Below are 27,263 nucleotides of genomic sequence, written 5' to 3'. Positions count from 1 at the left end.
ATTGTCACTTATTAGGTAAGAACAATTTTACAAAACATAGTCAATAACCAAAACAGAATACACACACACACACACACACACACACACACACACGCACATAAATCTCCTGAGTCACCAAGACAAAGATCACAGAATATTTTACCCCAAGTAACTCATGTAAAACATTCAGCCCAATGTGTGTTCCACAGCAGGCTTTCCAGTAGTAATACCTATGGTTATCTGATGCTCAAACTCTTTTATGTAGCCTTTTTATTCAACTTCTTTTCATAACAGATTGAAACAGAGTGGGAATATAATTATAGATAGATGTTTAAGAGAAAATATAAAATTATCAGACAAAAAAATCCAAATATAACTGAGCTAGCTTACTTAGTACAAAGATTAATAGACTTCAAACTTCCTGGAGGTTCAAGAGATAGTTGCTTTGTTATAACACAGTGTAATCCTTAGGGGGCTACAGAATCATCTAGAGAGATTTTGTGATGTGTTGTATCTGCTATTGAAAATGGCCAGAAAATACTACAATGTAAAAATTTATCAAAAATTTATATGGACGTTTTGAAAGAGAGAACTTATAAACCAGTCCTCAGACTGTAAAATCCTGAGACATCCATTTCACTATTATTCTGTATAATAAAAGTAACCTTAGAGGTGAACTAGTCCATCATTGATGAGGTTTTTTTGGGTGGAATCATAGACCCAGGAGAGTTCTTCCAAGGGAGTTTTCTATTATATGTGTTTGGAGGCCAAGAAAGAAATGCAATAGCAAGAGCCCCAGAGTGTCACTTGAACAGCTGTCTTCCAGTCCTGGTTTCCACAGGGTGCTCTTCCTTCTGAGCTCCCATGAAATGAGAGAGGGCTTTAGGCAACATGTAAACATTAATCACTTTAGCCTTGGAGAGGGCACTTCACCTGTTACTGGTTGGTGGACACAGCCCTTTTCCAGAATCATAACCTCCCCCCCAATTCCTTGCTCTTTCTTTTGACAATGCCGAAAAGTCTAGAAAATAATAGCCAAGTGCGGTTTTCAGTGACAAAAGTTTTTTACAATAATCTTCTGACCAGCAGAAACAATGCATCTTGAAGAGACATTTATTTTCTCATTCCCAGAAGGTCTCTTAGTAGGCTCAAGGCAATCATGGGATTGTGAGGTCAACTGTCATGCAGGACAAGTTTTAAATATCCCTGAGTGTAAGTGGGGTAGGATCTGCATTTGGTCACATCTCCTACAGTTGAACTGGATGGACTCATCTCTCCCAAGAAGAAATCTGTGTCCTGCCCACCCGTGGAGTGGAATTCACAGTGGCACCTGGTTCATGGTGTTACTATAAGATCTTCAAGGGGCACAGAATCCACCAGGTGTTAGCAGGACAAGAAACAATTCCCCATCATTTATCTGGAGGTTTTCGCAGGAAGTACCAGAAGCATTTATAGTCAAGTAAACTATATCTTTGAAGCCCAAAGAGGCTACCAAAGTGAAGTCAACCCTTTGACCATTGTTAATCATGGGCATAGAGATGGAACTTCGACCCTTTCGGAAATGAAGGTTGATCTTGACCTCCTGGAAAAAAGAGCCCTTCAGGTAGATGAGATAAAGCCCATCACAGGTGATGACAATTGAGTTGTTCTTCACCTCCATGGTTTGATACTCATTCCTGGGTAGGCTGATGAATAGTCTCCCATTCTCACATCCTAAAAAGAATTGAAAACAAGATTATTCCTAAGCAAAATATGAGAAAAGAACCTTCCAGTACAGCTAGATCAGGTGAAGAGAAAACTAACAGGGACAGAGATTTTGGAAAGAAAGCAAGGAATCACTGTGGTGTACCAATGTCTGGAACTTGCTGTACCCGTGCACAAAGTAGAGAGGTTGCAGCCATTGTCACCTCAGACATGTAGCAGGAAAGACAGGTTTTGATTTTCCCTGATTTTTCAAAAACAAGAAATGCTGGCCTCTTCGGTGTTTACTTTCCAGTTGAGTGGATAGACTGCAGCAAAGGTTAGCCGTGGGACAACAGCGCCTTCATTGCCATGGTCCTGCCAGCTCTTAATTAGCTCTCAAAGCAACTACACTTAACCATTTCCTACGCCTTCCCATCCGACCATGAAATACAGATTTTTCTATATAGCACCAGTAATCAGACTCACTGACAGCATGTCTAGTGGTCTTTGCCAGCAGTCAAATAAGCTTAGGAATACAGCCAAGCACAGGTGCTTGTGGGATCAAAGTGGGCTCAGTCCCATGAAACAGGGAGCCCGGGGACACAGCCATGTTCCTTGCTTCTTCCTTCTATCTCCTATAACCAGCATTTCCTGGAAGGTAGCTTGGAAAGAGTCACTGCCACAGAGAAAGAAAAGGAGGAAGAAGAGAGGGAGAAGGACGAGAAAGGGGGAGAACAGGACAAGCAACAGCTTTGGTAGCTTTTTGCCAGGCCTCTCCAGAAGTAAGCCTAGATATGATAAAGGTAGATTATTGAGTCTACTCTGAAAAGAAAAGGGGGGATATCAACATAAATAAAAAAGTAGATTCAATCTGAGGTTTCGAGGAGCAAGCATTCAGTCTGAGGATTCATAGGGACAGGATCGTCCTTTTGGTCTGAGTTTCAGCAGAGGTCAGAACTAGTGTCTGGCTGCTCTGATCTTTCAGTATTAACGCCTATATCTGACTCCAGGTTTTTATTATGAAGACCAATTAAAATTCGCACTACACAAGCTCCAAAGCCTAAGTTTCTCATAGCTCTGCATCAGCCTGAATATTATCTTGAAGGGCTAACCAACTACATCTTATATACCTACTCTGGCTCATGCTCCTTGATGATAGGAAACAACAGGCCCCCAGTGTAGACCCCAGCTCAATGATTCTTACTTTGTACCAGACCCGGGAGCTGTACTTTGAATCGAAAATAAGAATGACTTATTAAGACAAAATGTACTTCCCATTCAGCTCGGAGAACTCAATAAATACTTGACAACTCATATAGAAACTTCCAGTGGTTGGCAGAGATCAAGGACCCAAACGATACTCTCTTGATCAAAATATCAGTGTTTTCTTCATATAGCTACACACACACACACACACACACACACACACAGCTCTCACTATGATAGAGTAGAATAGAACTGTCAGGGGTCTTTCAGTCATATAGCCTTAGAATTGTTAGATGAAAACAAAATAAAATTCCTACCCAAAAAAAAACTTTTCTGGGAAGAGTAAGAATGGCACATTAAGTACAGAGACAGGAACTGTACTGGTCACTAATCCCTTCTTTTTCCCCTGAAAAAAATATTCAGACTCCAACAATTTAGGGGATGTAACACTTGCCTAAAGGAAATGGCAGATCCTGTCTTCTAGGAAAGTTAAGATACCACAGAAAAGAGCCTAGGGAAAGCATGGGCGTGAGACTGTGGAGACAGCTCAGTCAGTAAGCTATCTGCTGCACAAGGTGACCTGAGTACAGTTCATCGCGCCAAAAAGAAAGAGAGAGGGGAAGAAGAAGAAGAAGAAGAAGAAGAAGAAGAAGAAGAAGAAGAGGAGGAGGAGGAGGAGGAGGAGGAGGAGGAGGAGGAGGAGGAGGAGGAAGAGGAGGAGGAGGAGGAGGGGGGGGGAGGAGGAGGGGGAGGAGGAGGAGGGGGAGGAGGAGGAGGAGGAAGAAGAAGAAGAAGAAGAAGAAGAAGAAGAAGAAGAAGAAGAAGAAGAAGAAGAAGAAGAAGAAGAAGAAGAAGAAGAAGAAGAAGAAGAAGAAGAAGGACAGAAAGAAAAGAAGGAAAAGAGAAGTGCCAGACACAGTGACACAGGGATGACTACAAGCACAGCCCTGAGGAGGCAGAGACAATGGATCCCTGGAATTTGCTGGCCAGTCTGTTTGGCTCCATCAGTGAGCTCTAGTTTCAGTGTAAGGCAGTCTCAAAATATAAGCTGAAGAGTAATTAAGGAAGACACCCAGTGCCAGCCTCCATCTCCACAAGCACATGCACACACATGCACTCATAAACACAGGTATACATGTACCACACAGATATACAAAAGAACTACATGAAGATAAATTAAACTTTTGGTAATACTTACTGGTAACTTGTGCTCTGAGATTTTGGATTGGAGGATACTTCACCTAAGGAAGAAGAAAAAAATGAATATTTAAAAAAAAAAGAAAGGTGAAATGGATACAGCAGCCCACAGGAAAAATACTTGACAAAAGAGAGTAGCTTTTTTTAACTTTTTAATTTTTTTTTTTTTTTTGAGGATTTGACCCAGACTGGCTACACAGCTCTTGGTTTTCTACAGCTACAGCATCTCTTCTGATAGGGAATGGCAATTCTGATCTATCATGCGAGAATCTGAAATCTGCCTGCCAAACTCTTTTTTGGTATATTATGTGGGTTCACAGGGCCCCAATCCTCCATTTAAATAGCAGCCCTCATTAGAAAGTCCCTCAGAGAATCACTCTACCAGGGGCACAGACTCCCAGAACATATTAAGAGAAAGTTCTGGAAGTTTTTTGTCTGCTTTCTCTTCCACAGGAGTAAACACATCCTATTTTCAAGGGGCTAAACAACCTTCTCTAACCCTTAAAAGCGCAATATGTCTGCATGTAACCAGCTTATTTTATTTATATATTTATTAATTTATTTAGTGTGTGTACATGCATGTGTGTGTGCAACTGTGTGTGCATGCAAATGTGTGTGTGTGTGTACGTGTGTGTAGAGGTGTGAAGTCAACGTTCAGGAGTCAGTCTCTCATTCTATCATGTGAGTTCATCATATCAATCTCTAGTGCTTACGCTCAGTAGCAACCACCAAGAACCCACTGAGCCACTTTGCTGGACCTTTTTTTAAAACATGTAGCTTCTCATTAATTAGCTTTATATATTTTTTGTGGTTGTGTGTGTGTGTGTGTGTGTGTGTGTGTGTACATGCCATGGCCCATGAGTGTATGTCAGAGGACAATTTTATAGAATCAATTTTCTCCTTCCAACTTAGTTTCAGGGGATCAAACTTGGGTTGTCATATTGACGTCAGTGCGTTTACCCACTGAGTCATTCTACCAGCCAATTAGCTATTCAAAAGCCTTGAATCTTTCTGTTCTCTTCAACAACTTGAAAAACCTAACATGAGCCAAGTTGACACATGAGAGTAAGAAGTAAAACAGTAAGGACAAGACGCTTGGAGATAAAAACACACAGGATTTGATAGCCATAAAGACAAAGAAACTTAAATTGGAGCAAGGTTAAAGATCTATTAGTGAAGGAACATGGGGCAGAAACATCCCAGTGCACACTGAATAATTCCCAAAGAAGACACCAAGAAACCAGGCTGTCTCTGGAAAAAATGATTAGAAGCCTGAGGTCAGGAAAAATAGGGACCCTTTTTTCAATATGGTGTATTCCCTACTAATAAAAAAAAATAGAAAGAAAAAAATGCCCACTGTTCCGGCCAGGAATAACAGCCACAAGGTTATTTTTGGCAGAATGTCCTCATAGAAGGCATGGGAGAAACTTGTTTTTATGCCCTGAGCAGTGGAATCCCTACTTCCCACTCTCCTGGCAGACTACTAGCCTCAGTCAAGAGGATTCCACTGGGGACTCCCACACACCAGGAGGAATCCCCTACTTCTCTTTTAAATATTATCCTGGGCCTTCCTGAACTAAAATCAACAGGCTGCGTAGGGAGGAAGGGCGGCTTTCCCGAGCCCTGCAATCCCTGGGCTGCAGAACAGCAGTGATGCAATGTGCTGAGCATGTGGAGGGAAGCAGACTTGGATAGAAATGGGAGTCTTGTCGGCCACCCCTTGCCGTGCTACTTTTTTGTGCTCTAGGAACTGTTCTAGAAGAAGACCCCCAAAAGACTCGTTACCCTCACGGCTATAATTCCCTAGACAAATGTTCCTGTGCTCTGGGGCTGGCTGGTACCAATACCCATTGTCAGAAGCAGTCTATCCAGAGGCCCAGGGCTCAACATAAAGTGCAGTTCCTGGGTTTTGGTGCCAGACAAGGAAGTAATGAGTAGTCATAGATTAAGTATCACAAGCTCCCGAGGCATCAGATTGCCGTCTTTAAAAAAACCACAACACCGTGGGCATCCATTTCAGGACCAGATTTTCATGGTATGTATCTTTAAACTCCCTCAAACAACAATAACAGCAAATAAGCAACCAAGCAAATAAAGTAAAACTAGTCCATTGTGATAGCGCACACCTTTAATCCCAGCACGGGGGGCAAAGGCAGATGGAGTTTATCCTGGTCTCTATATTGAGTTCCAGGTAACCAGAACTACACGGTAAGACTGTGTCTCAAAACACAAAAGCAAAACTAAAGTGGCAACTCCGAGTTAACGAGTTACCTACAAATGAAGAGAGCAGGAAGTTTCCCAGTTCACAAACCGACTTCAGTCTCTCTGATCTCAAAGTCCTTAGAGTTGATTTCTTCTCTTCTTTCTTCCTTTTTTTTTTTATGGTGCTAGGCATTGAGCCCAGAAGCTTTCACATTCTAGAAGAGTGCTTCCCCAGTCCTACCACTGAGCCACACTTCTAGGCCTTCCAGAAACCTTTTGGTTGGTGTGTGACATTGTCTTTCAACTTTGAACTCACTAGATACATGGTTTAATTATTTTGACTGGCTTTGCAAAACACTTTTATAGTGTGTGTATGTGTGTGTGTGTGTGTGTGTGTGTGTGTGTGTGTGTGTGTGTGTATAGATTTCTATCTTTTTGACGTCCTGATGTTGTAGGGGTAGCAATGACCAAAAGGGCATCTTCTGGGACTGAGATACCAAGAGGCAGCCAGGAAAGCACACGTGACTTCCTCCACTGGTTTGATCTACTGCAGCCCTGAACATCCTGTTCCTTCTCCCAAAGGTCACACAGAGTGGAAATTTGCATATCCTCAGAAGTCTCTTAGAAACAACAATTTAGTGAATTCAGGTAGTCTTATGAAATGCAAAAAGGTGATCCTTCCTGCTCCCAGAACTTTCTGCTCTCATTCTGCACTCCTCATACTCAGCCCAGAGACCAAAGATACTCCCACACTGCCCAGAGACATCCTACATTATCCGGAGATACTCCCACACTGCCCAGAGACATCCTACATTATCCAGAGATGCTCCCATACTGCCCAGAGACATCCTACATTATCCAGAGATGCTCCCACACTGCCCAGAGACATCGTACATTATCCGGAGATACTCCCACACTGCCCAGAGACATCCTACATTATCCAGAGATGCTCCCACACTGCCCAGAGACATCCTGCGCAGCTCAGAGATGTTCACCCACAGCTCCTAAGCCAGCATCATGCTTGGCCTGGCTGCAACCTCGTTCTCAAGTTTTACATAGACCTTTTGCATATTATGATTAAATCAACTCTTTTCTTTAATCCCCTTCCCCTTGAATGAAGAACCAGATAAAACAAGACAAAGAACAGATTGGTTGGCCTCAGATTTGATTCAAATTGTGGCTTTTTTTGGCTTTGCGAATTTGGAAAAGATACAAACCATTTCTCAAGTTTTATACAAATGACTATAAGGCTTCATACTGCAACTGGAAGGCACCAAGAGCTAACAGTATAGTTTAAGGAAAATAAAGTTAACCACCCAGCAGTTTGCCAGTCACAAATGCTCAGGAATCCCTGCTTATTCTCTTCTCTATTTCCAGAATGTCTACTTATCAGCTTCTGCCCATCGGAATCACAAGCCCAGTCCCAAAACAAATCCTTGATGATTGACAGTTTTATGGCCATAACAAATATTTTAAGACACTTTGTCCATACAAAAACTTACAGAAGCTGCAATAATAACTACCAATACTTGGAGGCAACCAAAAGTTCTGGAAAAGATAAAAGTATGGAGCAGCCACAAGGTGACCATTATTTTCAGTACTAACAGGAAGTGAGTCATCTGGCCATGAAAAGCTGTGGAGAAAACTTCACTTTGTATATCTGTGTAAAAGAACCATCAAAGAAGGCTCCACTCAGTGTGACTCCAGTTGTAAAACATTTTGGTTGAAGCAAATTTATACAGACTAAAAAATCTGGGGATGTCCAGGGTCAGGACCTGGGGTGGGGAACATTGAGTAGGGGCAACACAGGAGATGTTTGGGGATAGTAGAGTTATAATTATGGAATATGTGTCATTATACATTAATTAAAGCATAGAATATAGAAAGTATAGTATCAAAGGTGAACCTTATAGTAAAACAAAATCACTCTTGACTGATAATATCTTCAATGACTATAAATCTCATTTCCCCTACTTAGAATATTTTGTTGTAACCTATAGAAAATTGCTTTCAGCCTGCTGATTTTCAGTTTCTTATCTGTAAAATAGGAATAGAAAAAGTATTGTCTCTGAAGGCTGGTGTTAAATTGATTGAGATTTTGTGTGTGAATGGTAAACACTTGACATGACATATTTAAGGGGTCAACAAATATCAGCTATTGTTCTGAAAACACAGAAAACGCGGTCAATGTCATTTTTATGATCTATTCTCCATAATACTGTATTTGATATATGAAAAATGGAAGCATAAATTAAAGAATAAAACAAAACTACCAAAGTCCTTGAATGAAGTTCTCTCTGTGTAATCCAGAAAGGACCTGAGACCAATGAGAAAGTGTTCTAGAAGCAATCCAAAGACATCTGGTCTACCCCCACATATTAAACACCATGACTGAATACCAAGAAGAACAAAAACCCACAGAGCATTTCCAGACACCAGGGAAACTGGGAGATATCAAAGAGCCAGAGGCTTTCCACACAATCACAGCTTGCAGAACAGCATTTCCTTACTCTGCAAAGTGTGAAGGTCTCTCATCACCTTCACAATTGAAGATCAAACTCCAGAATTATCCAGCACTGAGTACACTGGGGTTTATATGGAATTGTCTCAGAAGCACAAGAAAGGTACAGAAGAAGTCATCTTCGTGTTGAAGATAATGTCTCAGAGGAAAAAATTAAAACCATGGAAGTGAAGGGATTTGACTCCTGCCCCCAACTCCACTACAATTTTTATATCATCCCATGATTTTTTTTTCCTTTTTCCCTTGCTTAGGTTGCTAGGGATTGAATTCAAGGTCTTGTCCATGTAAGGCAAATGCTCTATCACTGATCCATAACCTCTGTTCTTTCTTTCTTTTTTCCTCTCTCTTTTTCTTTCTTTCTTCCTTCTTTTCTTTTTTTTTAAGAGAGGGTCTCACTAAGTTTCCCAGGCTGGCCTAGAACTTACTTTCTATCCCAGAATGTCCTTGAACTTTGAGCTTCCTGCCTCAGCCTCCTAACTGGAGACTGAAACTCTATGGCACCAGATCCGACATAAAGTTTTCTGCATGAATGAACATGAAATGAAGAGAAACTGCCTTGAAGATTGTATTATTATCCCATGCCTGTGTTCTTGTATCCACTTCAGCACCAGTGCTGAAGAGAAAAGTTGCCTTCCAGCAGATTAGCAATAACTTTATTGTGATGACACCCAGGGAAAACCCAGAACCCATGCTTTCTCCTTAGGTGTCAGATCTGCTACAGGTGAAGAAAATAAGAAGGAAGGAGACAGAGAAGGAGGGAGGAAGGGAGAGAGGGAGGGATAGGCAGGAAGAAGGGAGCAAAGGAGGAAGGGAGGAAGGGAGGAAGGGAGGAAGGAAGAAAAAGCAAGTGTTCCCAGGGCCAACTCAGTACCTAGGTGGCAAGTACAAGGTATTTGACAACCGTCTATGTGATGTATAGATCATTTCTGGGGACAGCTAATAACACCACAGGAAGTTAGTTTGGTGGTTCTTAAATTCTAAGATACATTAGAATCTCCTAGGAAATTTGTGAAAAACAAAAGTAGAAGTGGTCAACTTAGTCACAAAGCCCCAACTCAAAAGGTCTGGGTTGCCAGATGTGGTGGAACATGCCTTAAACAGCAGCAGAGAGGCAGAGGCAGGTGGATCGCTGGGAGTTCAAGGTCATCCTGATCTATATGGCCAGTTCCTGGCAAGTTAAGGGGCTATATAGTGAGACCCTGTCTCAAAGAAAGAAATAAAAAGGGATTCACAGTTTGGAAATCACTAAATCGTCAACTTCTGAAGGCTGAAATGAAGAGAGAAGACTTTTAATAAGCACTGTGGTAGGTAGTGGGGGACTGGTGCTTAGGAAATGCTTGCTATTCCCAAAGAGCTATCCAATAGTTGATGAATGTTATGATTATCATATTATTTGATGGTTTGGCTAAAAGCAGCAGCAAGTTATTAGGTGTTGTTTGACATAATGAGATCAGGTTATATCCATTCTGAAAAAAGCATAATTTTGGTTTCCTTTATCTCTGGATAGAATTCCATACTATACATGTCCTTTGCCTTTAATCTCTCATCTGCCTTTAGGTTAAATGAAATAAACCAGATTCAAAGAGAGAAATACTGCAAGTTCTCTAATAATGTGAAATCTATATTTATGTGTTTCTCATAAAAATAGAAAAAGGGCTCGGGCAGTGGTGGCGCACACCTTTATTCCCAGCCAGCACATGGGAGGCAGAGGCAGGCAGATCTGTGAGTCTGAGGCCAGTCTGGTCTACAGAGTGAATTCCAGGACAGCCAGGGATATAAAAAGAAATAAGGAAGAAGAAAGAAAGAGAGAGAAAGGGAGAAAGAGAGAGAGAGAGAAGCAAAGAAAGGAAGGAAGAGTATAAAAGAGAGGAGAAAGAGAACACGAGACAGTAAAGCAATATATATATGTCAGAAATTGGGACCATTTGGGAATAGGAAAAGGACCAGCAAGGGGTAGGAATGGCTAATGGTCAATGAGTGAGGTAAATGATAACAAAGTATAATAATACAAATACATAAAAAATTTGAAGTGAAACACTTTACTTGTATGTTAACTAAATACTTTAAAACTAAATATTACTATATGATACCCATGATACTCAACTTTGTGAACACAAAGTTAGAACTTTCACACTATTTGCTTTTGACAAATTTGTATTCCATTCATAAAAGTAGTCTCTCTACATGAAACCTTTAGGAACTATCAACAAGCAACACATTCCCCAGAGTTCCAGAAAATGCAAACAAAATTATCTCATGGTTTGGTAACACATGGAGAAAACACCTAGATCTAGCTTTTGAAAGAGCAAAGATTGAGATCAGCAGAAGATACTCTACTATGAACTGACGGAAACACCTCCAAATAAGGCCTTTCTCTGCATAGTTAAGAAAAGGGGAAACAGAATTGAGAATTTCTGACAGAGCCATGCACTGAGATAATCTTGTTGAATCCATCACCTTTTTCTCCCCTGCCTGAAATCACCCTATGACACATAACAATTACCTGTAGTTAGAAATAGGAAAATGAGAACCAAAGCTGTTTGGGGCTGGTTAAGGATTAAAAGGTACTTAGTTCAGACTTACAGTACTCACTCTTCCCTTTGTTCTACGATACCTTAAAAATAGTTCATAAAAAAAAGCATTTATCTGGCGTACAAAACTGATTTAAACTGTTTTAACTATTACTAAATATGATTAAAATTTCAAATTTGGGGATAACGGTCAAAATACTCAGATTTAAAAATACCTCGAAATTCTCCAAAAGTAACTCCTCAGACAGACAACCCTGTAGGTTCTCAATGTAGATCCCAAGGACAGCACCATCATGTGGGCTCTGACTGGGTGTACCTGTCCGAGAAGGGGATAGCAAGCCCACAGACAAGCTCAAGCAGGAGCGTGGAGGAATTGGAATTACATAATTTCTTGGCATGTTCAGTAACATAGATGAAAGAATTCAATGCATGATCCTTCTCCAGCTGCTCATGCCCCATCCCCAGGAAGGTGACAATGTCTGAAGAGATCATCTTTGGAGAGCGTGAGCTTCTGATTCTGACTCAGTGGGATATGACATAATGCTGTTGACCTTATACTCATCTGGCATTTTTCTGGAAGAGTGGTAACTGTGCCAGGAGCAAATGTTACTCATCCAATATGAAACCAGGAAGTAGGCTCTGCAGTCATATTTGGAGCTTGCTATTCCTCACTCAATATCAGGGCACAATGTAAAAATCTTGAGGGGGCACATGAATGACCTGTGAGTCACTTAAGGAGACTGGGAAATCTGAGACAATTAATGCACCATGCCACCTCCACTGTGACAGAGTTGCTGTTCCCACCTTGAACTTCCACCATGGGAGGAGATCTGAGAAGTCGTCAAAGCACAGCCTAGTAAGTTCTTAGGCTGCTACTCAAAAAAGAAAAGCGGGATTTTTCACACTTCCGCACTACGGTGGACTTGGAGAGTAGAATTCCCAGCTTGAGGAGTTATTATGTATTTCATGGAAGCAGCCTGCTGCAAAGAGTGAGTTCTGCTTCTGATCAAAAGAACTCAGAACCTCGTTTAGGGAAACAACTGGGAAGAGGAGCAGGCAAAATCTTGGCCAAGAAATCTTCAGTATTCATAAAAACTTATCCCTAAAGTTACATTCTCTTAAAGACAGAAGCGTGGCTTTGTAAACCTTGCTTTGAAAAGTTTGTAGAACTTTTTGTGAACATGAATTCCTTCCCCCAAAAAATCTTCTTCATGTTCACCCTGAATCCACTGACAGTCTTAACCCAGCTTTGCCTTCCTCCCGACTGCACAGCCTGCTATAAACCTGGTGGCCTCCTCTTCTAACCATCCCCAGTCCTGTCATCCAACTGCTTAGTGCCGGCTGCATGTGACTCCCTAGAGGAACTCACCACTCTGTGTCCCAGAGAACAAGGACTGGGGTTTCATTATCTCTGGTTCCTAACAGTAATCTCAGATATTCAACCAAACAACAAAAACAGCCAAAAGTATGCATGTGACCCGAATATTAAAATACATGAAGAAGTCTGTGACTGAGCTAACAAACTAATTCTTTGTATCCTCAAAGGCAAGTTATTCTTGTAGTAAGATTTCCCACTACAGATTAGCTGGGGGATTCTTCACATAACACTGATAGAGGGATTACCAAAACGTGTCTCTCTTCCTTCCCCCTCAGTGACTGAGAAAGTCTCCACTAAAATATTCTTGCACTAATTTAGCACCTAAGCACCTGTAAGAGCGCATTTCCAATGCCCCCACTGCATCAGCACACTTCCTGGCAGGCCTCAAATATGACATTCTGTAATTAAATTTGCTGAGATGCTCACTTCATCTTTCAGACCAGGCTGGACCTAGGCCAGCAACTGTGTGGTCACATAAAAGATGACAGTGTCTCTTGTGACACTGTTTATCGCCCACGATTGTTGGAATTGTCCTGGATATCTTTGAATATAAGGAAAGCAGCAAAGCCCTGCCATTGGTATCTTCTACTGGGAATCACCCATTTCTTCATATTATATACGAAGGGATCACTGCTTAAAAAGGCAACCTAGTAGAGAGGGCTGGGCATCAGACTGGCAGTAGGGATTTCCTGGTTTCTGTACTGAGTCTAGAACAAATCCTTTCCCTTTCTGGCCTTTTAATAGCCTCATCTCTATGTCCAACCTCAAACAAAATGACTGCCCTGCAGAGTCTCGTGACAGCTCCATTGCAGAAGTTCATCAAGTCATGTCACAGCATCCCAAAGACTCGTCTCCAAACAGTATGTCACAAGACCTTCTGGACCACAGATCGTAACACAGACTCTGCGGACTTAAGAGAAGCTGCAACCCCCTTCCTCCCGAGAAGAGAATTCCCACTGGTAAGTAATGAACAGTCAGGGGCAGGGCATACCTAGTGCAGTGAGCTGCCGAGATTCATCAGCACAAAGCTGAACTCTTGGCATGTGCTCTGGGGGAAAATGAGGCTGGCGAAGATAAATAGTGAAGGATGAAATCCCGAGATTATAGCAGCAGGAGACTGGTGTTGGAAAGACTGATGAGAATGCCATTTGAAACTAATGCTTTTCAACTAATTAGCAGAAGAGAGACCAACTGCCGAACGCCAAAGGAAAGGATTCTCACTTTTTAAATATCAACTGAAAAGAAAAGCAGGTGTAGCCTCCTGCAACATTCCTTACTGAATATCTCTGCCCTGCTTGGCTAAGGGGTGCCTGTCTTACGCCCCACTATTCTCATTTAACTGCCTTCTTGTCCACTGGGTAACAAACTATCAGAACAAGGAGGACTGCGTTTTTCTTGGTCACCATTGAGTCAGTGCCTGGTGGAAACCAATGCCCAGTGATCACTAATTAAAAAAAAATGAATAAAAGTTTCTGTAGTGGCATTTTACTTGCATTTTAATAAGTAAAGCTTGCCTGAGGATCAGAGAGTAAGACAGCCCTACTGGTCAGCCTTATAGATCAGACAGTGGTAACACACACCTTTAATCCCAGTAGCCACACTAGTTGCCATAGAAACCGGGCGGTAATAGTGCATGCATGCCTTTAATCCCAGCCCCAGAGAGAATTATAAAACGGGAAGAAACAGCTCTCAGACACAGTCTCATTCTGAGATTCCTGGAGGCAGGATCACAGTTTTCAGACTGAGATAGAGGTAAGAACCAGTGGCTTGCTGTTTTGCTTTTCTGACCTTCAGATTGAAACCCCAATTTCTCTCTCTGAGTTTTTATAAATCATACCTCAAGTTTTAGTGGGTTGAACAGCATGCCCTTCAAATGCAAGTCTGCCTAAAACTCAGAATGTGTCCTTATTTGGAAATAGATATAAATAAAATTGTTACAGATATAAGTAGTCAAAATGACATCAACGGCATTAGGGTAGGTCCTAAATCTAACATGACTGATTCTCTTCAAAGAAAGAGAGAGGTTCCCCAAAAACAAGAAGGCAGCCATGTGAAGGGCAGAGGTTGGTGTGAAACCAAAGAACCTGAAGGACCTTTGGCAACCATCCAAAGTGAGAAAGAAGTAAGGAAGGATGCCTGCCTAGAGCCTTTAGCGAGAGCATGACCTTTCCAGCATCTCCAGCCCTCAGGACTGTGAGAACCAAGTCCTGTGGATTATAGCCACCCAGTTTGTGATACCAAACTGCGGACGCCCCCAGAAAACCACTGAGCAGTTGATTGTGCATTTGTAGGTAGTGTAGAAATCACAGACATATCATCACATTAATTACTTGACTTGGTGTTTTATAGGCACTAAACACATGTTGTACAATTTATTTTATGATGCAGCAAGGCCTTATTTTCCTCCCTTGCTGATAATGCTGATGTTCCTTTATACTTTCTAATATTAACTGTCACTATTAAAACCTTTGTCTGTCTACTTATCTGGATTCCAGGGTCCTGCTGTTGCCGCCTGCGGGGAAGCCCTGCCCTCAATGTCTGTCACTTAAACACACCGGAGTCCTCAATGTGTTTCCCACCAACACAATGCTATACTTTGTAATTAAGACTTTTACCCATAATATTTATTAAACAATGTGAAAATAATTAATTTGAAAGTCTCTTTTTCTATCTTAGTTAGTGGGCATACTTAAAAGTGTTATTAAGAGCCAGGTGGTGGCGGCACATGCCTTTAATCCTGGCACTCTGGAGGCAGAGGAAGACTGGTTTACAGATCAAGTTTCAGGACAGATCCAAATCTACACAAGGAAACCTTGTCTCAAGAAAAAAATTAGAAATTGTTATCAAAGGCAAAATTGTACAACTTGACGCACCTATGGGACATCTCAGATGAAAGATCTAAAAAGAAACCAATCACTCGAGCATTTCAGTGTTTCCAATGTTGTGAGCCAGACCGCATAATCTTCTGCTGCTCAACAGCCAAGTCTCTGGAGAATTGGAAAACTAGAATAAACCTCAACAAAAACTGAAATAACATGGTACATGTATTGTAATCCTGTAACTCTAGATTTTTTTTCAAAAAATATTGACTTATTTATTTATATGTATGTGCCTGCCTGAGTTTTTGTGCACCGTGTATGCGCATGTGCCCACAGAGGCCAGACGAAGGTGTCAGATCCCCTGAAACTGGAACCCCGGGTGGCTATGAGCCACTTGGTATGGGAGCCAGGAACCAGATGAAGTCCTCAGAATAGCACTAAGCACACTTATCCACTAAGCCATCTCTCCAACCCTGAATTCCAGACTTCTGGACCACATTTAACCAGACCCTGAACGTAATAACACTTCACAGCTTCATAAATTCCCCATTCTGTCTGCTTTTATTCTCTACTACAGCCATAAACAATTCTTAATTAGAACTCTACATTTAAAAAAAGAAAGAAAACAGAACTCTTTCCAAGGTGAATTTTTTAATTCCCAAGCAGAAATCAAGTCTGTGAAGCTATAATTAATCTTAACATGGTATGCTTGCTGAGTTATGGGTTGTAGTTGAATGCAGTTGAATGTCTGTGTTGACATCCACACACACCCACTACAAAGTAAATGATCATGCAGCAGTGTGGTTATGTAAATATGCCCACGAATAGCAATAATAATCTTGGCATATAAAGCTTGGTTCTCAAATGGTGGATCCTCCCAACCAAGTTCCAATTTCAAAAGTCTTAAACTGACATGCAGGGAATTGGCTCAGGGTCATGAAGCTAAAAGCCTGGAACAAGCCAGAAGTCAGGTTCCTGGTTCACTGGGTACTCCGTTACACTTCAACGCCTTTGCCCGATGTCTAAGGTGATCTTCTGTGTTTCTGTACAAGGAAGTATTTTTGCTTCTTCATTTAGAAAGCATCAAAACTAGCAAAGCACAGGATGTTAGAGAGTCCGGTTTCAAACTAACTCTTCTGTCTAGTTCATCAGTGGTGATGGAGAGAGACGTGTGCTACATCGCAGCCTGGGGTTTCGCTGTCATCATTTTCTTTTTACCCGTTAAGTCATAATAACACTGCGGTGGCTCCTCTGACTCACATAATCACAAAGGATTAGTGCTTATTTTCCATGAGCACAAAAGCCCTGACATGGGAAGAAAGTGGCATGCTCTTTGAGACTGCAGAGCACAGAGGTCATTGTCACCAAAATGAAAAGAAGACGCAAGGCAGGTTGCTAGCCCCTTGGCAAGCCTGGGTCTTCAGTGCTAGTAGTTGTGGGCAGTGGTCAACAAAGATAAGGTAGGGAAATCATATCCATAGGCCGGCATGTGTTTGTGTCTCTATATGCATTTGTGGGTGACACTTTTCAACCCAATTCCCATTCGCATTCTTCTCTCCTAATTTAAAGACTTGGGTCAGAACATACATGTACGTTTAGAAAATACTATCACTGTAATGAACAAAAATAATATTTCCCAATAATGTTCCTCCTCATCTATGTGATTCCTGGGAAGAGGGTTTTATCTTAGATCAGCAGAGGATACTAAATTAATTTGGTTAAAAAGGAGAGCAGGCTGCCTTTAAGATGTTAGGGGATGGTTAGTTTTACTGTGGTGCCCCCTAGTGCCAGGGAAGAGTAGGTTAGTTTCTGTATTGCCAGTTTTTAGATCCCATGCCCAGAAGGAAAATGTGAAGAATCATCAGTGTTCGTAACTGCCCCCTCTGGCATAAAATAGAAGAAATCAAGCTTTCCAACACGATTTACAAGATCCTGTGCCATCCATGCCTGCCTGGATCTTCAGCTTCATCTCCTCCCTCCACTCTCTATGAACACTCAAGGTCAGCCGTACTGAATGATTTGCTAGTGTGCCTCCCTCCCCCATCGCTCCTGTGTGGGAAATTCCACTCTTCTCTCAAACATCAGTTGAATTATTTAATCTCTTGCTTCAGCTCTCCCAACTCCTCTCATACATACTCAGACATCTTGGACAAGCCTTCATCTTCCTCTCCTCTCCTCTCCTCTCCTCTCCTCTCCTCTCCTCTCCTCTTGCCCCTTGAGCAAGTTTCCACATGTCTGCTGCCTTTTTGCCTCACCTTAAATCTGACCATTAATCCAAAGAACTTAAGACAGAAACAAACTCTTGTCCATGCAGTTACCCTATACTTCCAATAGTATCCTATATAAAAAGGCACTTAGAACGAAGGTAAGGATGCCCCAGCTGATAAATAGAAGTCTAGTATAGGAGTCAAATTTGTCTAGTTAATTAAGTACATAGCTGATCGTGCGCAATTTACCCACCTTCTTTTGGCCTCTATTTTTTGTTTTTATAAAAGACTAGCTAATACCTCCTCAAAAACGCAGAGTCTTTGGGCCATTTCATTAATACCCACTATCAGAGCCTCAAATTCTTTATGATAAATTAATTCAACACTGCAAATGTTCTTTTATTAATTCTCAATGAGTTGCTCCAGAAAAGCAAATTTTACTTGCATTTGAAGTTATTTTATATATATGGTTGAATAATTTCTAAGAAAAAGACATGTTTGATTACATGTAGTTATTTAAATTAAGCTAATTCTAGACAAAAAGTTAAGGCAAATTCCTCTTTCCGGTATTTAACAATACAAAAATAAATTGTTGAAGTTATGATATGAAACATCACCAAGAAACTGAATTCTAATTTTGGCTCTCCTTGACACAAACCACTTCTGCTTTTCCCAGCAGAAAAAAAAAAGCAACAAGAAGGTGGGATTTGTTAAGGAAAAAGTCCTTAACTCTCAAAAAAAAAAAAAAGGTCACAATAAAGGTGACACAGAGCTTGAAAGACTTCAACAGCCCCAGAACACACAAATATAATTTACAAAAGTGTCTCACAGGCTTGGGAGATAGTTCAGATGATATGGCATTTGCCTAGAAAACATGAGCAACAAAATTCAATCCCCAGAACTCACATAAAAATGCCAGGCGTAAGAGTGTGTGCTTGTAATCCTAGTTCTGGGAAGGTGGAGACAGGAAGATGTTTGGGTTCACTCGCCAGACAGTCTAGCTTAACTGGTGCGCTCCAGACCAATGAGAGATGTTGTCAAAGAGAGGAGGAGGCACTTCTGAAGATGACATTCGAGTTCGTTCTCTGGCCTCCACGTGCGACTGCCGAAACACACACAGCCTTGTACACCAAAGCAAGCACGCACTCATAAACCCATACATATACACCCCCACAAACACTGCAATAAAAATAATAAAGATAAAAGGCTTCTCACCCCCTAGACCAGTTTTCCTTCTGCTATTGCTTCCTAGTTAAAGTTCCAGATAAGACCGAAGCCTGGCACTTTACGGAGCACCTCATGGCAACGCCCAGTGTGTAGGGCCAGCAACCGCAGCCTTTGGTTTTAGAATTCAAGCCACTGATATTCTAGAGTCTTCGTGTCCTTCCTCATTCTAAATGGGGTATTTTATGAACTCAGAATAGGTTATTTACATAACTACAGAGAGCATAAATTAGAAAGAAAGTGTGTGCAAGAAAATAGGATTTCTTCCAGGCTAGTCTTAAAAACCAAGAAAGCTGTGCATTTGGGCACAGAAATCTGCTAACACACCTTTTCTGTTCCTTCAGCTCTCGGCCTATTCTTTGAAATGCCATGTTCATTATCTGCTGGGCTGAAAGAGACCTCAATGTCCATCTCATACAGTCACCTACTCTTACCAAAGAGAAAACCAAGACCCAAAGGAGAAAGTGGACTAACTGCACGAGATGTACGTCAGGACTGTCCTTTTTTTTGGTGGTGGGTATGGGGGGAGTACATTCCAAAGACAAAAACTGCTTTTCATATATGTGAATGATATTTAACCCAGTAATTATTATTACTAAATAAACTTGAAAGAAAACTTGACAGCCAGAGAAAGTTTAAAAGCTGTTACTTCAGAATCTTGAATATAGATAATAAGGCTTAAAAGCAAAGCTAAGAAATAAGGGAGAGAGACAGGATTTTTTCAAAATACTTTGCTCTCACAGTAGAAAAAAAAAAAGGCAGTTTTCCTGGTATAGAATACGCTTTGCAATTCAGTTTCCCCTGACACAGCACTACAACATATGTCTCCCAGGAGAGCTTTAATTGCATCATCCCCACCACCTGATCCACCCGCAACCACAACACCAAACATTAGTGTTCTCAAGTGTTCCGGGCCCCTTTGTCAGAGATATTATCTTTCCCCTCTCATCTCTCCTCCATCAATACAATCTGACCAAGTTCCAGGGCAAACACATTCAACCTATCCATGCTCTCCTCCCCTTAGTAAGTAGACTAAAAAGAATGCTTCATAGCATTGCCCAGGTCCTACAGTGGTGTAAACGTTCTAGATAACTAAGGCCCCAGATCATCTCTATCAAGAGCAATCAGGCTGCTTATTTCATGAGCAGACAGCTTCAATGTTCGATGTACCTCTCCTAACTTCTGATTCTACTTCTGAGCCAAGACCCCAGAAAACAAATTTTCTCCTAGACTGCAGTTTAACTTAAGGCCCTAGAGATGTGGCTTTCGTTTGATTCCCCACCTCTGCTATAGAGTTGCTGGTGACTTGAAGAAAGGACCCCTATTCTTTCCATGCCATGGGGGACACTGAATACAGAGGCCCCAGGCACCAGCCCTTTATGCCTCTTTCACTTTTTGCTCTCTCTTGTTCTTCCTTGATGCCCCTGTGTACCTGGTTACCCTAGACTGGGGCCTTGTATCCTGTCTTCATCATCCCACAGAGTAAGGAAACACACAACCCTGCGGTTTGAAATGGCCCAAGACTCCCTGACCTATTCAATGCACTCAGTTGGTCTATTTTTGGTTACTCTGTTTGCTTTCTTCTGAAAGGAACCTAATTCTGGTCTGTATCTTAGGCATCCTACCACAGACACAGTACTCTACCCTGGTGCCTTCTCCCTAGAGTGACTCCTTGTCATCCGGAGTCCTGTGTGGAGTGGAGGAAAGAAAACGGCGGTACTCTAACTGGTAAAGCAGACTTGAACATACACTTTCTAATTTATACTCTCTGAGATTGTTTAAATAACCTTTTCTGAGTTCATAAAATGCCCCATTTAGAACAAAGAAAGACATGCCAGCTACATTTCTGGAGTTTGTAGGCACAAGTGGCAAGCACCCGACACGGTTCAGCGGTCGTGAACACATACACTCCCACTAGCTTCTATATACTGAAAACCCCACTTCCTGTAAACAAAGACAAGCCCAGGCATTTGCCTGGACTCTTCATCATATCCTGGTTTAATCTGAGGTAGCTGTACCTCTGACATGTCCATTAAAAATAAGTTCCATTTTGCCTGTCATCGATCACGGAAAGATTTCCTGAGATAAAGCAAACACTGAGGAAATAATTATGATGCCAGATCCAACAGAAGGTTCAGGGAGACTACAGACAGTTACCTTCTACAATGAAGAACATTTAAAAAAAAAAAAACACAAACACACACAAAAAAAGCACACGCACAAAAAAAAAACCCCTCTGGGGTTTTAAAGTGGTTATCAGAAAACAAACGGCTATAAGATGAAGTTATATGAGCACACACACCAACAGATGTGCACACACATGTTGCAGCCCTTCAGATAAAAAGCCAGTGATGGGAAAGGGCTGAATATTGACACCTTCAGGGTTATCAAAAAATCAGGTCCCTTGAATATCGGTAGATGCGTATGATAGGATCTGTTACTGATCTCTTTTTTGTATTGATTCCTTGATTTGATAGTTGTTCCCAGAATGGATAGGCAAAGCAGTGACCCAAAGCTTCAGGGTGACAACTCACCAAGACACATTCGGATTTTTGCATTACAAAGAAAATGACAAAAAAAAAACTAATCTAAAAGCAGGGCTTCTCTGCCCTTCAGCCTGCCCTGCCTCTGCACCTGTTGAGCTAAGAAGGGAAGGAAACACCAAAAGGGCATCTGACCACACATTACAATCACCTGGTGGCAATGGCAGGGCCCTCACCAGTTTTAACATTCGATTATTTCCAGGAAACTGCAGCTGTTGTAACTGCCATTCACCAAGAGTTGGAGAAGAAGCAACACCCAGTGATGTATCTTACCGGAGCAGGATAGAGATGCAGGCAAATGTAGACCAGGCACAGGAGCAACCCCACTCCCTGAATCCCAGAGATCACCTTCGATAGCTTCTTCCACTTGAACCTTGTTTCCAGATTCTCATTCAGGGGCTGAACCCCTTCCATCTTCACAGTCTGTGTGCAGATACGATGCAGATGTGGGGAAGGGGAACCTGGGGAAGACTGATCTTTACCACAGAGAAGATAAGGGCACAGCCAAGCCTGCAGGTCAGAAGATAGACAAAGGTTCCAGAACCTGAGACAACAGGCAATTGAAGGAGTGAGGCAGACTCTCTCAGTTTTAACTCTGCAGCTTTTGCAGGCGGGGGAACTTCTATGTGACTAATCTGAATTTCCCCTTTACTTTCTTTCTTTTTTTTTTCCCTCTGGGCTAACAGGGAGTTGTTTTTGTGGCATTCCAGTTATGAATCGAGTGACTTCGAAATGATAGTCACAAACATGTGCTATTAGGGTTTTTATTGTAGTTTTTTATTGCACCAGTAAAGATAGATAAAGATCATCTTTTGTTCTTTTACCCCCACCCCTTCTTTTTTAAGCTCAGCTTCTTTATCAATCCCTCAAGATGTCTTAAACCACAGAAGAGATTTGAGGAAATTGCCCTGACATCCTTTCTGTATTATGCAATTAATCTCCCAGCCCTTTTTACCGACCCTAAAATAAAACTCTTGCAACTTGCACTTGAGATGAAAAGGACAAAGAGGAACATAGGATGGTGGATTATGCAGACAGGCATAAAGATGAGGTCTTAGAGTTACATAATGCTTTGCGTTAAACCAAATAAATTAGTATTTATTGAACAACTGCTATGTGTCAGACACTGTGTTAAATGACCTTGCAACCATCATATTTATTCATTTCAGGGAAACTCAGTAAACACATAATTATTTTCTTACTATCAGAAAAGATACAGAAGAAAATTCTGCCCTCCCCACTACTCAACTTTTTATTTTCCCCACACATAATCTCTGCATGAGCAATTCGAGTTACCTTTGAGTATTGCTCTTTTCTTCCAAGTGCTAGCTGGACTCAAAACCTGCTAAGTAAGAATATCTTCCCAGGGCTGGAGAGATGACTCAGCGGTTATGCTCTTCCTAAGGACTGGGGTTCAAATCCCTGCTCTTACATGGTGCCTGACAAGCCATCTGTAATTCTACTTCTAGAGGAGCTGACTCCCTTTTCTGACCCTTGTGGGCACCAGGCATGCAAGGGATGCACATGCATGCAGACAGAATATCCATATACGAAAAACGAAAACAAAAAACCTTTACGAATATACCCTTCCAATAAACATTGGTCACCCTTTCTCACTGGCATGCACTTGGAACTAAATAAATGTGAAATAATAATGTCAGGTCCAAAATGGTAAAATATTTACTGAATACGTGATGTGAAGTCAATGCTATGTAAGATAGTGAAGGGATGCTAGACATTATTCTCTCTCTACCTATCTCTATGGGAAAGTATGTCTTATGGATTCTCATGGAGCCTTCAATGGATAGCTAAAGAAAGAATTGAGAGAAAACATATTCTGAATGCTATAAATATAAGAAGATACATAAAACTTCAAATTTTTCACAATTAAAAACAATTATGGATATGAGTTATATTCAAAAGAAGAACAAGCATAGAAAATGGAAAGTACTTTGGCACAATATTCAACAATTTAAATAACGAGGCTTTGCCTTTGAAGAACATACTGGAACTAAGGCATACATCCAAGATTTAAAGCCAAAAGTGGGACTCGGGTTCTTCAAAAGCTACCCTGCCGTAAAGAGATTCCCTCAGCAAAGTGTGAGCGAGGCACAGGGTGCGAAGACAAAAGGTGAAAGAAAAATCTGTGTGTTACTCCTGCCTAGCATAATACACAGTTAAAAATACGGCTGAAAGAGATATTAGGGGAAAAGCCCTAAACTCTAATCGAAGCTAGACACAAGCTAAAACAGTAGAAAATGCATTCATGTTGAAAATCACAAGGGATAGTCTGGCTAGGCGTCAGTGTGTGAGTGTGTCTGTGTGTGTGTGTGTGTGTGTATGTGTGTGTGTGTGTATGTGTGTGTCTGTGTGTGTGTGTGTGTCTGTGTGTGTGTGTGTGTGTGTCTGTGTGTGTGTGTGTGTCTGTGTGTGTGTGTGTGTGTCTGTGTGTGTGTGTCTGTGTGTGTGTGTGTGTGTGTGTGTGTGTGTGTGTGTGTGTGTTCAAGAGCATGAGTGCAGGTATTTGTATGTGGGGGTGGCATGTGCATGAGGGGGTGGCATGTGCATGGGGGGATCCATGTAGGGGCACATGCATGTGTGGCTAATGTAGTGGCTGGAGGTCGATGAACAGCAAGTGTCTCCTTCAGTTGCTCTCCAACTTAGTCTTTGAGGAATGGTCTCTCGCTGAACCAGGAACTTGCATTTTGACTAGACTGGCATGCATACAAAAATCCTCCTGTTTCAGTTTCCCTGGCTCTGGGGCTATGAGCATGCTCCACTGCAACCAGCTTTTACACGGATGCTGGTTCAGAACCTCATGTTTGCATGGCAAGTGCTTGACTGACCGAACCATTTCCCCCAAGTCTTGGGAATATTTTAAATGACTGCCGAAAGGACAAAAATAAACAAACGAACATCTATGAGCACAAACCTGTGCAGCACGCACGTAGCTTCCCTTATCACTGGCATCATGCTTCTCTGAAGAAAAATTAATACATACTTTTTTCTTCTATACAGTGGGAACTGTAGAATTGCTTGGTATCTTGTGCCAAGAAAGTAGAGCACAGTTATGCTGTAACTCTCCCTCTTGACTTCCTACTGCTGTTTTGCTTCCTGTGATCTTTATTGAAGTTTAAGTAGTATCTTACTCTTGTTTCTTTTTTATTGACCACAGTCTCTTGGCTTCTTCACAGCCCTGATGAAAGGGAGGACACACAAAAAGTGCATACACATACACACCACACATACCACACAAACACACCACACACACATACACACACAAGAGAGAAAGAGAAGTAGAAAGCAAGCTGGGCATTCTGGATGAGCTCTGTTGATAGACTGTGTGAGTGTCTTAAAGTCACCATTGGGCTGCTCTAGCATTTGAACATGACTCTTACTGGCAATTACATCATTGGTGGCCTTTCAGTCCTGAGCAGATGGGCAGATATCTTGAAAATACTTTGTAATAAAACGTAGTTGAAAGGTTTGTAAAGAACTCGAGTGAATTACTAACCCTGTGAGCAGTGTGTTTTAAAACATCTTATACAAACGTGTCTGCCAGAATAAATTAGCTTTGAATCTAGAAAGTAAAATAAACCAAGGTGATTACTTATCATAGACATTAACCTCATATAGGAAGAACCAAAGCTATAGAGAAGTATGGAAAATAAAAATACTTCAAAAGTTGACAGAACATCTCATGTTCAGAAAGTAGCAAAACTTTTGGGGGCTTTTTTTGGTTTGGGGGATTTTGTTGTTGTTTTGGGTTTTCTGGTATTTGGGGCTTTTTGTTTGTTTGTTTGTCCATTTGAAATGTCTACGTATGTCATCATTTTCCACTCAGTAAGCCTGGGCCAGGTGCCTTAATACTGGTGCTGGGGAAAAACACGTGAGTAAAACATATCCTGAAGAAGAGGAGTTACAGAAAAGAAGGTAGCATGGCCATAGCCTGGAAGATGTTAGAACTGAGGTATCAAGGAAAGGAAGAAGCATGCAGCAAGAGGGTACCACTCTACACTGAAATTTAGAAAGGTAGCTCCCCTGAGATGAGTTGGGTAGATCTCAGAGAAACCAGAGGTCTGATCTTCTAAGGAAGCAGGGACAGGCAGCGAGGACAGAAGCAGCCAGTACACTCTGGGTAAATCTTACTTGTGCCTTGTGCATTCAGGGAATTGCAGCTAGAGAGGTGCATGGCGGGTGAGATTCTGGGAAGCTTTCCTGAAATGAATTTTGTTACAAGTCAAGGACTTTAGAATGTTCCTTGAAGGAGCCAGGGAAACCCTTACAGGCTTAAGCAGAAGATGATGTGACTTATATTTTAGACTTTTTAAAATAAGGACTTGGAATACGTCCAATGCAAATTGAAGGGTGGGGTTAAATGTCTTCCACTCGGGAGACCTGTGTAGGGTGTTCTGTGCCAACCAAAAATGTAAGCATGCTCTATAGAATCACCTCTGTTTCAGCTCCCCAAGCCCTTCATCTTTTATCTTTCTACAATGGTATAATCTGCTTCCCAAATACTGAAGGGCTGCTCCATGCAGATTAATGTTCTTTTTCTAGTTCTTGAACCCAGAGAGGGTGCCTTGTTCCAATCCACACAATTATTTAAGTGAGAAATAGTATGATTATAAACCAAAGTAAAGAGACCAGTGAATGCAGAGATATTTACAGTGGCTCTTCACGCACCAAATACTTGGAACATTCACAAGGAGTTATAACCAAGTGTCTTGAGTGTTTGAGTAAGATCCGTGGGAAGGGATAGAGTTAAACGCATTTTCAAATACTAGGTTTGCCCTCGTTGTTATCAACCTGCTGTGGACCCTGATGTCCTGGTTTGGCTGCCCAGGACGCTCTGAGTCATAGAATCAGTACTGGCTTTTCTTTACTCTCGATCAGTCAGACTTTGCAGAGCTTCTGTCCCCAAAGTGGGGCTCCTGGGCTCATGTTATCTTACTCTTTCCATCCCTGCTGCTGCTGCTTTGACCCAAAACTGTATTTCTTCTTAGTTGAACTCCCAAATTAAACTTTCAGCCTCCCTCTCTACTTCATTCTCATTGATTCTCAAACCATTTGTTTCTTATGCTCAGTGAGATCATAACCATATGGAGAATTGAAATTCTCTGGGCAGGGAGATGACTCGGCACACAAAGGACTTGCTGCCAAGCCTGACGACCTAAGTTCAAACACGTGCAAAGTCTCTCTCTCTCTCTCTCTTTCTCTCTCTCTCTCTCTCTCTCTCTCTCTCTCTCTCTCTCTCTCTCACACACACACACACACACACACACACAGACACACACACATACACACACACATACACACAAACATTTAAGAATGAAAGAGCTAAAATTCTCTAACTCCACATTAAGTCTTTCTAAGTTTCCTCTCCACACTTACCTTCCTCTTTCTGTTTCTGATATCCACTCTGCCTCAGAAACCTTTGTGTTTTATCGCTCGCAGCCAAACCCCTACGCACTTGCCCAAGAAGGATGTCTTGTAAGGTAGGGGCCTTCAAGTGTAATCTAAACAAAAACTTTAGAAGATGGGGCTGGAGGGATAGCAGAGAAATTAAGAGTGCTTCCTGCTCTTCCAGAGGACTCCAGCTTACTTCCCAGCACATACCCAGTGACTCACAATGCTTGTAACTCCAGCTCCAGGGAATCCAGCACCATCTTCCAGCCTCCAAGGGTACTTTCACTCAAGAGAACACACACAAAATCACACATACATACACACAATTGAAAAATCTAATAAACCTTGCAAACAATAACATTGG

The 27,263-nt window shown here is 41.6% G+C and overlaps 1 protein-coding gene across 1 annotated transcript; it reads right to left on the bottom strand.

Moving 5' to 3' along the window:
• Positions 1-1,336: 1,336 nt before the first annotated feature.
• Positions 1,337-21,904, bottom strand: Tnfsf4 (TNF superfamily member 4). Its single transcript, XM_075987456.1, has 3 exons — positions 21,764-21,904; positions 4,067-4,109; positions 1,337-1,692 (listed from the first exon to the last, which is right to left on the bottom strand). Exons 1-3 carry the CDS (start codon positions 21,902-21,904, stop codon positions 1,337-1,339), a joined length of 540 nt encoding a protein of 179 aa, XP_075843571.1.
• Between the last annotated feature and the right edge of the window lie 5,359 nt (positions 21,905-27,263).

This window comes from Microtus pennsylvanicus, chromosome 10 (assembly GCF_037038515.1).
Source record: "Microtus pennsylvanicus isolate mMicPen1 chromosome 10, mMicPen1.hap1, whole genome shotgun sequence".
NCBI lineage: Eukaryota > Metazoa > Chordata > Mammalia > Rodentia > Cricetidae > Microtus > Microtus pennsylvanicus.
Note: the sequence above shows the minus strand (reverse complement) of the source record. Positions and strands in the feature narration are given on the sequence as shown.